Here is a 13,617-nt window from a genome sequence, read left to right on the forward strand (position 1 = left end):
GTGAGGCAATTTTTAACTAAATATCAAAAACCTGAATTCTTGTGTCAGCTATACTTTAGTTGAAATAAATTATGTTAAAAACAAAAACCAAAATCTGGAATCTAATTTTGGTATTTCAGGTAGCAGGTCAGGAGGCTTAGGAAGCTCTTCAGAAAGAGGAGATGTTGATTCTTTTCAAATTACCCCAGATGGGCAGCACCAACTCAGTCTACAAATAGCCAGACCTATTTCCCTGCACTGTGTCCCACTTGATCCCTGACACAGCATAGATTTTGAAGCCATTGAGAACATAGACAGGGATTGTGGTGGGAAAGTGTGACTCAGATGCCAAAATCTTCAACAAATGATGCTTGCAAGTTTGGTAAAAGACAAGAACAAAGAGGACTGAAGGTATGAGCACTGAACAGCCTGAGCTTCCAGGCATCAGGGTTTTGACAAGACTTTTAAACCTGGAGACTCATCCTATGGAGGCGCTGGGAAGCTAGGAAGATATCAACCCCCACTTCCCAAGGCTGGGGATGAGGCAGCATTCATCTCCCTTGGAGACATCAGGAGAAACGTTGAGTACAGGCTGGAATGGTGATGAGGAGAGAGAGAAAATAGTCAGTGAGGACACTGAGAAGAATTCATAGGTCAGGAAGTCAGAATTTCTGAGTTTTGGAGGTACAGGTGGAGTGAGCAGCTGACCCAGGGAGACAGGCATGAGAACGAGTGTTCAGCGAAGGAGAGATGACAAAAAAGATTTCCATTTTAGGTGACAATGGGGCAAAAAAGTGAGGTGGACTCAGGCCTCACAGAAACAGTTGTGGCCCAGAAAGAAGGCCTGACCGGGGCACCGCACAGAACGTGTGTTCATCTCTTGATCTTCAGGACTATACAGTGGCTGTGGCCAGTGGGACAGGTGATCTTTGAGGCTCACTGTGTGTAGGCAACAGGGAGAAGCCAACATGATCCCCATGGGATGGGCCACAGTCACCTTATATGTACTTCTTAGGGCCAGGGTTGAAGGGAGAGACAGCAGGGACTCATAAACACTTCCTCTGTTCAGGATCATCCCAGGGCCTAAAAAGGACTGAATCTGTAGGTGAAGGTGTGAATTATCGAGTTTATAGGAACTGGGGAAGGATTCGCAGTGGTGCATTCTCGTGATGTTTTGTTTGCACTCCATTTCCTAGGTTTAACAGAGGAAGAAATCCGAAACTGTGTCCGGATTGAAACAAAGAAACGCAGGTTAGGTTTTAAGAAAAAAAAAGTGGAACATCGGTGCACCACGAACAAGATGTCAGAGAAATATGAAGGTAAGAGCTCTCTCTCTTAGCGGTTTACCTCATGTGTCCTGCAGCTGCCCTGATGGGAGTACCATGCTATACTTTGAGGGCGCTATGTTTTTAAGTCTATTTATTGAAAGGGAGAGAGAAAGAGAGAGAGAGAGAATGAAAAAGGGAGAGGCAGAGAGACAGAGAGAGAGAATCCCAAGAAGGCTCCACACTGTCAGCACAGAGCCCAATGTAGGGCTCGATCCCAAAAACTGTGAGATCATGGCCTGAGCTGAGATCAAGAGTCCCACGCTTAACCCACTGAACCACCCAGGTTCCCCTTGCTTGTGCAAATGTTTTTAACTTTCATTTATTTCATATATCTACCTCAAAGCCCTCTGTGTGGTAGGGGGAGGGTGCAAACAAAATATCATTAGCACTACTTAAAAGGGAAATAAAGTTTTCTTGATCTTTTTTAAAAATTTTTTTAATGTTTATTTTTGACAGAGGGAGAGACAGAGCATGAGTGGGGGAGGGGCAGAGATAGAGGGAGACACAGAATCTGAAGCAGGCTCCAGGCTCCGAGCTGTAAGCACAGAGCCTGACGCAGGGCTTGAACTCACGGACCGCGAGATCGTGACCTGAGCCGAAGTCATGACCTGAGCTGAAGTCAACGCTCAACCAACTAAGCCACCCAGGCACCCCAAGTGTTGTTCTTGATCTTATATTTAGGTTGTTTACTTTAACATTTATTGGTTCTTCCCATGGGCTGAACTCAGTATTAGGCATTGTGAGGTAGAAATAATTCAGCCATTCCTATAAAGGAGCTTACAAAGTAACTATACATATAAACAACCATTAAAAATACAGAATGATAAGCGTCTAAGAGAGGTATGTAAATAAGGCTCCAGAAACCAAGCCAGAAACCTGAGTGTTGCTTTAATTTCTCCCTCTTTCTGGCCTTCACATCCAATAAGTAATCACTCTACATCCTTAATATTTTTCCCATTCACACCCATCCGTTCATTATTTCCAACCTGGATTTCCACAGAAGCCTCCTGACTGGTCCCCGTGCCTCTACTGTGGCCTTTCGCCAATGTATTCTACACATTTCTTGTGACAAGAAATTCTTCCAAGGCAAATCTTATCATGAAACTCTCATGCCTTAATCATGGTTTCATATAGCCTTAAAGATAAATTCCAGTCTCTCTCTCTCTGCCTAGCTGAACTATATAGTCTCCTAAATAAGTCATGCTCTCTCTTGTGCCTTGCCGTTATTTAGAGCTCCTTCCTCTGCGTAAAGTTCTCTTGTTCCCTGACTTGGCCTAACTGATTGCTATTCATTCTGCTAAGAACAAAGGGAAGCAAAATCACAGAAACTCCCAAAATATGAAGCTTATATTCTCTTGGGGAGACAAAGAACAAATAAAAATAAAATATTTACTGTAATAATAAATAGGCAACTTTGAATATCAGATTATATAGATGGTCTACATGTACATGCCCATGTTAAGCATAAGCAGAATGAGAAGGATTTGTTTGACAACTAGGCATTCATATTATAGCAAAAAAAAAAAAGGGGGGGGGGGAAGAGAGCATGCAAAACAGACAAATAACCTAGAAATATAAACCAAAGAATGGATATAGAGTCTATACCAGTTTTTCATGCAATAAAATAATTTAATGAGATTGTGAATTCAGTAAATCAAGTGCTCAGAGACAAAAAGATTATAAGAATTAATTGAAAAGGCAGATCTCAAAGCTAAGGTACAAAGACAAACAAACATTGAGAAACATTACCATGATAGTTATAAATAAATTAGATACTGCAAGGACAAAATATAATTGTCTGAAAATAAAATCAGGAAAGTTAATCACATGTAGGAAAGATTTAAAATAATTCATAATAAATACAGAGGAAAAATAGACATTAATAGTTATTAAGAAAAATCTAATGGAAATGGAAGGACAAATATAATTTAATCAGTGGGAATTCATGTTCCTGAAATAGAGATCCCAAGAAATTAAACAGGAAAGCTGTTAAAAAAAAAAAAAAAAACAAAAAAAAACTATAAACAAACATATCCCTGAAATAAAGGAAGAAATTTGTTTTGATTATATGAATCAGAAATACTGTTTAAATACACAACTTCAAGACAAATTCTAGTTAATTTGCTAATTACCAAGATTTTAAAAATGAATTTTTCAAGTACCTTGGCCAAAAGAGCAAATCTCCCACAGATCAACAAAAGAACACAATCTGTCTGGCCTCAGACTTCGCCATAACTAAATTCAATACTGTAAGACAATAATGTCCACAAATTTCTGAGAGAGGAAAAAATAATAATTTCATATATATGGGTAACAGGAAGACATCTCAAAACATGAGAGAATTCTGAGAATATGCATTCTTGAGTACTTGCTAAAACAAACAAACAAACAAAAACAAAAACAAAAAGGGAAAAAAATGCTTAATTTAAAAATCCATCCAACAAAGAGATGAGAAAATGTCAAAGATGGACCCACGGTTTTCAGCTTGTAGGAATAAGGTGAGGACACTGCCAAATCAGAGACTATTCCAATGGGCTCCAAACTGGCTTATCAATTATCCATCACTGTCCACATGACACATTGCTAATACTCCTGAATTGTGCCAACTCCCCAACTCAAAAGTAAAAGTTTTACATCCAGATCCTCTGTTTTGCTGCTCTTCCCCTACCTGAACCATCAACTTGAACTCAAGTGGATGTCCATATGAACTGTCTCCAGAACATGGCACATCCATCCCTCATTCTAGGTCTTTGCCCATGCTGGGAGCACATTTCCCCCTACCGTGTCTTAGCTTTGCCTCAAAGTCCTTTCACCGTACCCCCCTCCCTAATTGCCTAAGATCACAGAATTCTTTCACTTCCCTGAAAACAGGAATCATTCATTGTTGGACCACTCAGTGACACTTAACAAAACTGTTTTATTGGTCTTTTTGTTTACCTTTCTTTCCCTTTCCTCCCCTCCCTTCTTAACTTCTTTCCTTCCTTCTTTCCTTCATTCCATTTCTCCTTTTCTTCCTTCGTTTTTTAATTTCTCTATAGTTCTGCTAGTATTTTTATGTACCTATTTTGTCTCCTCATAGAGAGTCTAAGTCCTTCAAATACAAAAGGCATATCGTGCATTTCTCTCAGTCTTTAGTGCCTGGTATATAGCAGATTCTCCACAAATATGTGTTGATCGTGATGACAATTTGCCGAAAATCAAAGCACATTTGAGAGTTAAGTACACATAGTGCCTGGGTGGCTCAGATGTTAAGCATCTGACTTCAGCTCAGGTCATGATCGATCTCATGGTTTGCGAGCTCAAGCCCTGCTTTGGGTAGACACAAGCCCTGCTTTGGGTGAGTCCCACTTCTCTCTCTCTCTCTCTCTCTCTCTCTTTCTCTTTGACCCTCACTCACTTGTGTTCTCTCTCTCTCTCTCAAAAAAAAAAAGAGTAAAGCACACACAAAAACATAATTTGTCTATTCCAAAACCTGAGCTCATCTGATTAAATCACTGGACTCCAAACTTTTTAAATCTGTAATCATCTCATTAATTTTTTCACTATATATCCCTAATATACTTACTAAAAGAATACTAAAAAATTTTATATATTTATCTAAAAATATATTAGGCACACAAAATATATACAAATGTAGAAAAGAGAAAATGTTAAAAGATAGCCTATATGAAATAAACAATGTATTTCATTGTCTCGCTCACATTGAGCGATGAATGAATGTAATGATGAATCAATGTTTCATTAAAAACTCCTTGATGGGGCGCCTGGGTGGCTCAGTCGGTTAAGCGTCCGACTTCAGCTCAGGTCACAATCTCGCGGTCCGTGGGTTTGAGCCCCGCATCGGGCTCTGGGCTGATGGCTCGGAGCCTGGAGCCTGCTTCCGATTCTGTGTCTCCCTCTCTCTCTGCCCCTCCCCCATTCATTCTCTGTCTCTCTCTGTCTCAAAAATAAATAAAGGTTAAAAAAAAATTAAAAAAAAAAACTCCTTGAAATTTTTGATATGTTTTGGGCAGCTTTGGTGTCACTCTCATATTGTAGCTTATGAGAAGCTTGTATAAGAAATATCTGTTCTTCCATGGAGTGCCTGGGTGGCTCAGTCTGTTAAGCGTCTGACTTCAGCTCATGTCATGATTTCACAGTTTGTGAGTTTGAGCCCCGCATTGGGCTCTGTGCTGACAGCTCAGAGCCTGGAGCCTTCTTCAGATTCTGTGTCTGCCCCTCTCTCTGCCCCTCCTCCACTCATGCTCTGTCTCCATCTCTCAAAAATGAATAAATGTTAAAAAAAAAAAGTTTTTTAAAAGAAATATCTGTTCTTCCTTCTACTAGTTGTTTTGTTTATGTTTGGAAGATTGGTATCATCTTCAATCTGCATTTTCCTCCTGGAATCTTTTTAAAAATTGTTTAATGTTCATTTATTTTTGGAGAGGAAGACAGAGTGTGAGCAGGGGAGGGACAGGGAGAGGGGGGAGGCACAGAATCCAAAGCAGGCTCCAGGCTTTTAGTTGTCAGCACAGAGCACAACACGGGGCTCAAACTCACAAACCACGAGATCATGACCTGAGCCTAAGTCAGAGACTTAACCGACTGAGTCACCCAGGTGCCCCTCTTCCTGGAATCTGTTTAAATCACTTGTTCGCTTATAACAGTTAGTTCTGTTCAGACTAGTAGTAAACGGACTTAATGCTCACTCCTTCTTCAGGATGCTATGTTTATCATATTTAACACTTAACTAATGTCAATCCATTCATGAACTACATGGTATCAATCCAAATGTGAACTAGCTTGTCGGAGCTACTGTCAATCCGTATATAATATATTGGCAGATGCTAATTTCTCTCTATATTTATATGAAAAATAAATACAAAAATCTCTAAAATGTTCTTCTCATGTCCCTGTGTTATCTTATGCAACCTTTGAAAAGGATCATATTATTTTCTTCACAGAAAGAGTATTTCACCCATTGTTCTGATCATTCTAGACTCTTTTTTTATTTTTTTATTTTGAGAAAGACAGAGACAGTGCAAGTGGGGGAGGGGCAGAGAGAGAGAGGAGAGAGAGAATCCCAAGCAGGCTCCTGATGTGGGGCTTGAAACTAAGAAGCCGAAAGATCATGACCTGAGCCAAAACCAAGAGTCAGACGCTTAGCTGACTGCCCCACCCAGGCACCCCTAGAATTTCTCAACAGTGGAAGCATAGCTAATCCTTACTGGTACTTCACAATAAACACCAAATTAATGCCATTAACTGTCACCCATATCACCGGCCTCCTTTTCATTTGCTTTTATTTCTCCCTACACCTTCCTATTCCTCAGATCCTACCCTTATTAAAGACCCCATTAGTTCACAGGACTTGTTTTTGAAAATTTGTGTAAAAGATCTGTGTTGTGTACATTAAATATCATTGCTTCTAAAGAAACACTGTGCCAGCTCTTAATTTGAGGTTTAACTTTTTCTTTCTCGTTGGTTAGTTGTGCTTTTGCACCTGTCTCTAAGCTTAAAAGCATTCTATCAACTTTTAATGTAATTGGAAGTCTCCTGATTGGATATCAGAAACCATGTGACTTATGTTATTCTGAAGGCCCAAGACATATGCTAATATAAGTCAAACGTGGGAGGTTTGGCATCAAAGGGCAGGGAGCAGAGTAGTCTGCACCTGGGCAGGTTAGTACGTCAGCTTCCCACCCCTACCCCACTCCCAGTAACTCTACGTGTGTTCCAGGCTAAATTACTTCTAGCTTCAATGTCTGTGTTTATAACAATACCTACTTCTCAACATTGTTGTGAGAATTACTTAAGACAATATGTGCACAGTGCCTGCAATATACAAGTTGCTTCATAAATGGTAACGGCTAACATTGTTATCCTTTCTATTGTTAAACTCCCGGTAGGGCTGAGGAGTGTTCTCTTGCTTTTCACTAGCTTTTTTTTTTTTAAGTTTATTTATTTACTTGTGGGGGGGGGGCGGGGGGAACGAGAGAGAGAGAGACAGAGAGAGAGACAGAGAACGAGCAGGGGAGGGGCAGAGTTCAAAAGGGAGGAGAGAATCCCAAGCAGACTCTGCCTGGAGCCCAACGCAGGGCTCAAACTCACGAACGTGAGACCATGACCTGAGCCCAAACCAAGAGTCAGGTGCTCAACTGACTGAACCACCCAGGTGCCCTTTCACCAGCTTATTTAGTGGAGCCGCATGACTATCATCTACTTCTGCTCCTGTGCAAATAGACTTTTCTTTAAAGTTTGAATCTGCAGTAAAATTAAATGAGTAATTTCCTCGAAACACCTTGCAGGCTCGGTTTTGCAGGGAGCAGAGAAATGCATCTCCCTGATTCGAGGTGGGAGAAGTGAGTACGCAGCCAAGTTGGTGTGGGAGAGAGGGAACTCCAGTCCTGACGAGAAGGTATTTGCTGAGTGGTTAGAATCTGTGAAGGAAAATCCTGCTGTGATTGACTTTGAGGTAAGAGTAAAAAATATTATGGGTAAGAAAGCTAAAGTAGTCCGCTAGCAAATCATGCACCACACAATTCCTTTTCCATTTTCCTCACAGATGATAAAGGAAATGTCTTTCTTTCGTATACGTGCACAATGTACTTTTTAAAAAACGTTAGATTACACGTCGATTGCTTTTGCTTTTGAAACGAGCATCCTCCAGTACGGTATTTAGAATTCCTAGCACATATAAAATACCAGGAAGGGGAATTTGGTGAATGCAATTGTTCAAACTTGCCTTAAGTAGCGCCTTCAGCTCCCCGAGTATACAATCAATCTGCTTTGTGTACTTTTCTTGCAGCTTTTTATTCAATGAGCACTCCTAAGTCTTCATTTATAGCTCTGTGGGATAAATGGGATCTTAGATCCACTTGGCTTTCTGTTTCTATCACCGTGGATTACAATGACCTGTCTTATATTTGCTGTGATTACATGAAAAGGTGACTTTTATTATGTAGGGAATACTTTGCCCACATATCAGTCACATGCCATTTAGAACCAGTTTTGACTAAAACACAAGCACAGTTTTTAAAGCCCTCAAAAAAGCTGTTCTGCTCATTTCATTTAAATGGGGATAAAGGAGTTCAATCGTTATGAAAGTAAAATAATTTACCCGCAAAGTGAAGATACTTTGAGCTCTATAGGCTATGGTGGGAAAGTGAGATCTGGCCGCCAGGCTGGGCAGCTGTGAGTTATCCGCTGCACAAGATAGTCATTCCTTTGAGGTTTTAAAATGTTAATAAAATGAGCTCTGATTTTGTGTTAGCTCCATTATTCGTTACTGTAATTCTTCCATTCATCCCATGGCCGAGTTCATTTCTCCTGCTCCATATTTTGTCATGGGGTTCTGCCAAACGCCAATCCTGTCCCTGGCAAACAAGAACACAGAAAGCCTCTCCTCACCCTCTCTGGATTTTTCTGCTTGAATCAAACCTAATGAGGTTTCAACAGAGCATTCATGAGCTGCCCAACTCGCGGTCACCTCTCTCAGAGCCTTGATGCATGCAATTGGTGCTTCCTAAATAATGTGACGTAATGTGACAACACTGCCTGTGAGGCTTCCTTCATAATAGGATTCCAGGGAAAGTGAGCTCCAGAGACATTGCATCAGGGACAAGAGAAGCCAGAGAGCTTCTGGCTTCTAACCCCGCAGAGAGCTGCTCTACCCACTAGAGAAGGGAAAGAAAAGGATCCCCTACCCTCACAGAGAGGGTTTTTCTCCGCTGGTTCAACAGGCAGATGTGCTATATTCTACAATAATCCCTTGAAGTGTAGGATTTTCCAGACCTTTCCTCTCAGTCCGTGAGAGCTGAGCAGGGATGGCAACATGTGCCACAGGGATGTGATGAACTGGACCTCCTCTCTACCTTCTGCCCTTAGCTTGCTCCCATCACCGACTTGGTGAGAAACACCCCCTGTGCGGTGACAAGACGGAACAACCTCAGGAAAGCTTTTCGAGAATACGCAGCCAAGTTTGACCCTTGCCGGTGTGCTCCATGCCCTAATAATGGCCGCCCCACACTCTCAGGGACCGAATGTCTGTGTGTGTGCCAGAGCGGCACGTACGGAGAGAACTGTGAGAGACGCTCCCCGGATTATAAATCCAGTAAGTATCACATAACATACGGGGGGGTAGGCCCCTTTTCTCCTCCGAAAGGTATTCTAGGTTGGTCAAATAAAACCAAATGTCAATTAACAGCTTCCACCTTATCCAAACTCGCAAGGAAGGTAAGTTTGCAAAAAGTTAGAGTTTGACTTTAGTCCAACAGCCCTGGTATGACCAAGTCTTGGCTGTAGCCTACCAGCTGTGTAACTTTGGGAAAGCCCCCTAGCCCCTCAATGCCCCAATCCATTCATCCATAAAATGGGGGCAATGCCAGCATGTACCTGAAGATTTTATACATGTACATACACATATATTGATATTTATATATTTATATTTATATTGCAGCACAATGCCTATAATATAAAATAAAATAACAAACTATACTATAAAATAAAATATGTGATACTGCTGTTATAACAGTAGAATGTTATAAGGTAGAGTGACAATGGCTTTGTAACAAGCGGTAAATTAAGCCAACAACCAAAGTTTTCATTCAGGACTAAGTTTGGCCATCTCTAATGCTCCTTAGCAAGGGGAGGTGTCATGGGGGTGAGAATATATTCTATGACCTTTAAAAAAGTAATCTGATACATATTCTGTTCAGAAGAAGTTCATATGTATACGTATCTGTATGCATATACACATGTGTGTGATACGGTGCTGATAGTTGAAAATGATTCATCATTGTTGCCATTTCATTCAGGCTGTGGGAAGAGGAAAGGGAAATCAGGCAAGGTGTCAGGCCCTCTCATAGGTAGTTTCCTTTCATCCTCATGATAACCCTGTGATATTCCTCAAAGAATCACACAGCTAAAAAGTGAGGGGACCGAGTTGGCCTGGCCTCACAGCCCCGGTTCTCTCAGCCTCGCCTGGATGGATGGATGGGTTTCCTGTGTTCCAGATGCGGTGGATGGGAATTGGAGCTGCTGGTCTCCCTGGAGCACATGCGATGCTACTTATAAGAGATCGAGAACCCGGCAGTGCAACAACCCTGCCCCCCAGCAAGGAGGGAAACCCTGTGAGGGGGAAAGACGGCAAGAGGAACACTGCACATTTTCCATCATGGAGAACACGTAAGGCTGGGTGCCGGGGAAGGTGTATTTTCCTACTGCTAAGTAAAGAAATAAGCAGTGTTTTACCTATTCCAACACAGTGTATTAGCAAGGTATTCGTGGATCTGGCGTACCCATTTCTCTCCAATGCTTTCTTTACAAATATGCGTGCACCTTCACATATACATATGCACACGTATTTATTTTTCCCTTTTAGTGGACAGCCATGTATCAGCGATGACGAAGAAGTGAAAGAAGTAGACCTCCCTGAGACAGAATCAGATTCTGGGTGTCCTCAGCCAGTGCCTCCGGAAAATGGATTTATCCGGGTAAGCATCCTGACCTCCACTTCAAGTTTGGAGTTCAAAAAATAGAACTTATGGGGCTCCTGGGTGGTTCAGTTGGTTAAGCATCTGACTCTTGATTTCATCACGGGTCACGATCTCACGGTTTGTGAATTTGAGCCTCGCATTGGGCTCTCCACTCTCAGTGCAGAGCCCTTTTTGGATCCTCTGTCTCCCTCTCTCTCTGCCCGCCCCCCCCCCCCCAACCCCGGCTTGCACTCTCTCTCACTCTCTCAAAAATGAATCATTTTTTGGCTTCCAATGATCCCCACTTTCTGGTATTTGTGCCCTTGTGTAATCCTCTCCCCTTGAGTGTGAGCTGGACCTAACGATTTATTTCTAATGAAAAGTTTATGGGGAAAGTGATGGAAGGTCACTTCTAAGAGTCTGCTACAAAAGCCTGTGACTTCCTTCTTGTTTGTAGCCTTTCTTTGCATTTTTCTTTCATTCTTCCTCTGATGAAGCAGGCTGCTCTGTTGTGAGCTACCCTATTGAGAAGCCCATGTGGCCTGAGGTTGGCCTCTGGCTAATAACCAGCAAGGAAATAAGACTTTCTCAACAACCCTTGAGAAACTGAATCCTGCCAACAACCATATGAGTGAGCTTGAAAGTGAACCCTTACCCAGATGGTCCTTCAGATGAGACCATAGCCACATTGACAGCTTCATTACATACTTATGAGAGACTCTGAAGCAGAAGGCCTAGCTAAATCATGCTCAGATTCCTGACCCACAAAAGTTACAATGTATATTGTTTTAAGTCACTAAGATTGGAGGTAATTTTTACATAACAGTAAATAATTAATACAGTAAAAAAAAATGAATCATTTTTAAAAATTCCAAAAAATAGAACTTAAAAAGTATGTGTTTTCTTTTATCTAGGGTTATTGTTCTCAGTTTAATCATCTTCTGTTGACTTAAAAATGAATACTTAGAAACACTCTACCACTCCTCCGTCTTGAATTCCCTGGAGAGGTCTCCATACTTGGTTGTTAGACCAAAGGACAGCAGTTTCCCTGGCACCACTAATTCCTAAACTCATGGTCCACTTATGTGAATGGAAAGTGGAACGTGACCACAATATATAGGTTCGGATGACCTGTAAGAAATGTACAAATAAGATCTGACTGTTTATTCCTGAATCTGAGGGGAGTAATTCTCTACCTAACACACGTTTTCAGAGAGACAAACTAGTCACAGGAGATGTGGAGTCTATAATGCCTTAGGTTAGAAACCTGTAGAATTCTTAAGCAGTCAATACAGTTTTAATGCCTTTTAATTTTATCTTTATTACTGAGCTACAATGTTTGTATGATTAAAAATAACTAAATATATTTTTCAGAAAGGTCTGTGGCTTTAGATATAAATTAGAAACATGTAATATTTAAAATTGATCACAGAAGGCATGTTCCCTAATTAATTTTGACTTTAAAAAAAATTGTTTTAGCTTTCTTCAACTCAGTAAAGCCTTTAAATTAATCTTTTTCCAACTGTATCATATTTATGATCAAAGATCAATAATCTTCAATTCTCCAATGCCAGCAAACAAATATCCATGGAGTACAGTCTGGGCTAATATACCTGCCGCATTCATTTGTCTTCTGTTGATTTTAAGTGGAGGAAATATTTGGGAGTGAGGCAATGTCAATTAGTCTTTAGAAAAAGTGCACTGGAGGGCTTGTTAAAACACAGGTTGCTGGGTGTCACGCCTAGAGTTTCTTGATTCAATAGGTCTGGGGCAGGGCCCAAAACTGCCATATCTAACGAGTTCCCAGGAAATGCTGATGCTGCTAGTTCCAGAACCACACTTTGGGAATGAATCTTTTAAAACAGGAGTCAGCAAACTAAGGCCCACAGCCGCAATTTGGCCTGCCATCTGTTTCCTGTTCTGTTTTTTTTCTCTTTTCTTTTTTTAAACAAAGTTTCATTGGAATACAACCACACTTGTTTATTTACATAGGTCTATAGTGGCAACAATGTCAGAGGTGAGTAGTTGCAACAAACAAAACAGGCTGCAATTGACTTTGGAGGCCCTTTATAGACAAAATTTGCTATTCCCTGGCCTAGAACATAATCCTCAAAATTCCATTTTGTCAGATCCAGATACCCACATACTTTTTGCCTTCTTTTTTCTAGCTGCTTGCAAAAACTGTTAAAATGATCAACATTCTAATTTTAAAAATCACACAAAGGCTTTAAACAGTGATTCATTGTTCTAATGACTCTTTTTATAAAATTAGATTGTATGTTTCCATTCCCAGGAATAAATTCACCTTTTGTTCTGTTTTGCTCTTTATTACAGACCTCGTCTCTACTGTCAGTAGTTTTTACTCAAAAGTAATACAATTCAAAGGAAAGGAGAAAACCTTGAGGGATATCTAGAAGCAGAAATTGAGAGGACTCTGTCTCTGAGCAGATACAGGAGTTAAGGAATGGAAAGAATCCAGGATGACCCTGAGGTGTTGAAAGGTATCATCCCTGGCATTGATAATGGGCTGGTTTCTATTTTAATTCTAGAATGAAAAGAAACTGTATGCAGTTGGGGAAGAAGTTGAAATTTCATGCTTTTCTGGCTTCGTGGCTGTTGGATATCAGTACTTCAGATGCTTACCAGACAGGACCTGGAGGCAGGGAGATGTGGAATGCCGCCGTGAGTACTGGCCAAACTTTTTGTGCGACTGCTCTGAAGAATAAACGTGCCCCATATAGCTAGTATATCATACTATTTTTTTTTTAGTAGCTCTGGTGAAAAGGTTTAGTGTGCAGAAAATAGGATTCATCTGCTCACATTCTGTTCCAAAATATCTTCATATTTCCCTTCTC

The 13,617-nt window shown here is 40.9% G+C and overlaps 1 protein-coding gene across 2 annotated transcripts in view; it reads left to right on the plus strand.

Annotated features, from left to right (window-relative positions):
• Positions 1 to 13,617, plus strand: part of C6 (complement C6) — a 64,836-nt gene that overhangs the window by 35,817 nt on the left and 15,402 nt on the right. For both annotated transcript variants that reach the window (XM_042907897.1, XM_042907908.1), the window contains 6 exons: positions 1,176 to 1,298; positions 7,595 to 7,761; positions 9,174 to 9,399; positions 10,301 to 10,472; positions 10,669 to 10,780; positions 13,312 to 13,444. In XM_042907897.1, the coding sequence (XP_042763831.1) occupies positions 1,176 to 1,298; positions 7,595 to 7,761; positions 9,174 to 9,399; positions 10,301 to 10,472; positions 10,669 to 10,780; positions 13,312 to 13,444 (933 nt within the window). The remainder of the gene's footprint in view (positions 1 to 1,175; positions 1,299 to 7,594; positions 7,762 to 9,173; positions 9,400 to 10,300; positions 10,473 to 10,668; positions 10,781 to 13,311; positions 13,445 to 13,617) is intronic.

The sequence above is a fragment of the Panthera leo genome, chromosome A1 (assembly GCF_018350215.1).
Source record: "Panthera leo isolate Ple1 chromosome A1, P.leo_Ple1_pat1.1, whole genome shotgun sequence".
Classification (NCBI taxonomy): domain Eukaryota; kingdom Metazoa; phylum Chordata; class Mammalia; order Carnivora; family Felidae; genus Panthera; species Panthera leo.